The sequence below is a fragment of the Ascaphus truei genome, chromosome 2 (assembly GCF_040206685.1).
Source record: "Ascaphus truei isolate aAscTru1 chromosome 2, aAscTru1.hap1, whole genome shotgun sequence".
Taxonomy (NCBI): domain Eukaryota; kingdom Metazoa; phylum Chordata; class Amphibia; order Anura; family Ascaphidae; genus Ascaphus; species Ascaphus truei.
In genome coordinates this window covers 348942058-348944154 of record NC_134484.1, presented here as the reverse complement: position 1 = coordinate 348944154, position 2097 = coordinate 348942058, and the positions used below count along the sequence as shown (strand labels likewise).

Sequence of the window (2097 nt, the reverse complement as noted above, 5' to 3'; positions counted from 1 at the left end):
ATCACACACTGCATGTGTTGTCTTGTTGAGTCACAGCCACATTCAGGTGTGCCACATCTTCGATTAATGTACCACACATATCCTCTACCAAAAACAACACTTTTTGCAATATGACCACCTTCATGATAACCATTGTGAATGGTCATCTCATGATAGTTATGTACATTATGATACTGATATCACTACACAACATATGATTTTTATGTACTCATTTAATCTATTTATCCTCACGCATTACTGCAGAAACATAGTATGTTGTATGTTAGGGAACTCAAAAATTCTAAGTACACAGGCATGTACAGTGTTATTACAACTATTTATGTTCACTTTCACACACATTTTCGGTTAAGGAACTGATGTTGTTAGTTAATCATAAATACAGAACATACAATAAGTGTTTGTTCAATATTTACACATGTAAATGTAAAACTTATGTTATTGTTATATATAGTTGCCCCTGGAGGACATGTGTCACCTGAGATGGAACAAGTGTCTTCACCTGGGTCAGCCAGCTCAACACTACTAGAAGGTGAGTGTATCATTTGCTGGCCATATAATATGTGCTCTTCTATATGTTATGTTGTCATGTGCATTATTTGTTTTGCACATCTTCTTTAAATAGGATTACTTAGTGTCAGTGAAAATTAAGTGTAAGGCAACATGTATTGTGTTAGTGATGTTAATTATCATGTAGGACTTCTGAGTTTAGAGCAACTTTTCATTCATTCATATTTCATACTGAGTCCAAACATTATTCGTAAGTCAAGGTAGTTTTTAATGAGGTTATAAAACGTATGCTAACATGTTAGGTGTTACTTAGGACACAGTACAATTACATAGTAACACAGCATACATTAACATGCCATTTAATAATGTGTACATTTCTTTTTAGAACATCATGGTGATGAGGATGATGAGTATGATGAGGATGACGCCACAGAAGAGACTGAAATACAATCATGTGACCATGAAGAGGTGCCAATAGAAACTGTTGTACCGCCAAATCGTCCATCAACTTCCACATACGATGCAATTGTAGCTTCAGAGGGAAAAATAGTGGACGCAGAAAATCGTCGCCATTCAGACATGATGACAGTGCTGGAAAGGATGATTGGACTGCAGGAAGAAACAGTATCACAATTGGCACATCTCCACAGAGTCTTCATTGAAGTGCCTAAACAGTTGCAAAAAATCAACACCTCATTCGAAGCATTAGTTGTTCAGCAAACACAAGCTAATTACTGGAGAATGACTAATGTACCACAATTCAACACCTCCCAGCCAGGATCTGTTCATGCAGGTCAGTTTTCACCACATTCATCTGATATTCATTCACCAGGCCCAAATGTTACCGGTCAAGTAGCAAACATTGCTGTGCAGGTTCCTGATGACATCCTACCGCTGCCATCTGTACAAATTCAGCAGCAGACACCTACAAAGGAGGCGACAAAAACAAAACAAGACACACATGAAACAGACCAACCATCACTTGTGCAGTGTCTACCAACTTGCTCACATGTGTCACTGGGCACAAGCCCTGTCCGTGAACAGTCACTACCCAAAAGCCCTGTAGGTGAGTCGCTGCCCAAAAGCCCTGTAGGTGAATCGCTGCCCAAAAGCCCTGTAGGTGAATCGCTGCCCAAAAGCCCTGTAGGTGAATCACTGCCCACAAGCCCTGTAGGTGAGTCACTGGCCACAAGCCCTGTAGGTGAGTCACTGGCCACAAGCCCCGTAGGTGAACAGTCACTGGCCACAAGCCCTGCCCGTGAAGTGCCAGAGGCCACTCAAAGTGGCTCTGTTGTGCCTAAAGTTGGTGGCAAAAGAAAAAGGAAAATTCAAGAGACAACAAGCAGGCCTGTTACTCGCTCGCAAAAGGAACAAAAAAAATAAATGTTATAATTCAGAAAATATGTCTTTGGCCTTGTTTTGTTGACTTCAGATTATCTAATTACTATTGTATGTATGCTGAAGACTGTGTTGTTTCCAAACTTTCAACTATGTTCTTGTACACGTGAAGTTTTGGAAATGTTAACACTCATAATTAATTGTGTTATAAATATTTATGTTGTAATCGTCTGTTCAGTAATGGTCCACCAG

General features: G+C 39.7%; 1 protein-coding gene across 1 annotated transcript; it reads left to right on the top strand.

The window, feature by feature from the left end:
* Nucleotides 1–465: 465 nt before the first annotated feature.
* LOC142488712 (uncharacterized) lies at nucleotides 466–1897 on the top strand. Its single transcript, XM_075589105.1, has 2 exons — nucleotides 466–529; nucleotides 893–1897. Exons 1-2 carry the CDS (start codon nucleotides 481–483, stop codon nucleotides 1888–1890), a joined length of 1047 nt encoding a protein of 348 aa, XP_075445220.1. The 5' UTR covers nucleotides 466–480; the 3' UTR covers nucleotides 1891–1897.
* Nucleotides 1898–2097: the final 200 nt, after the last annotated feature.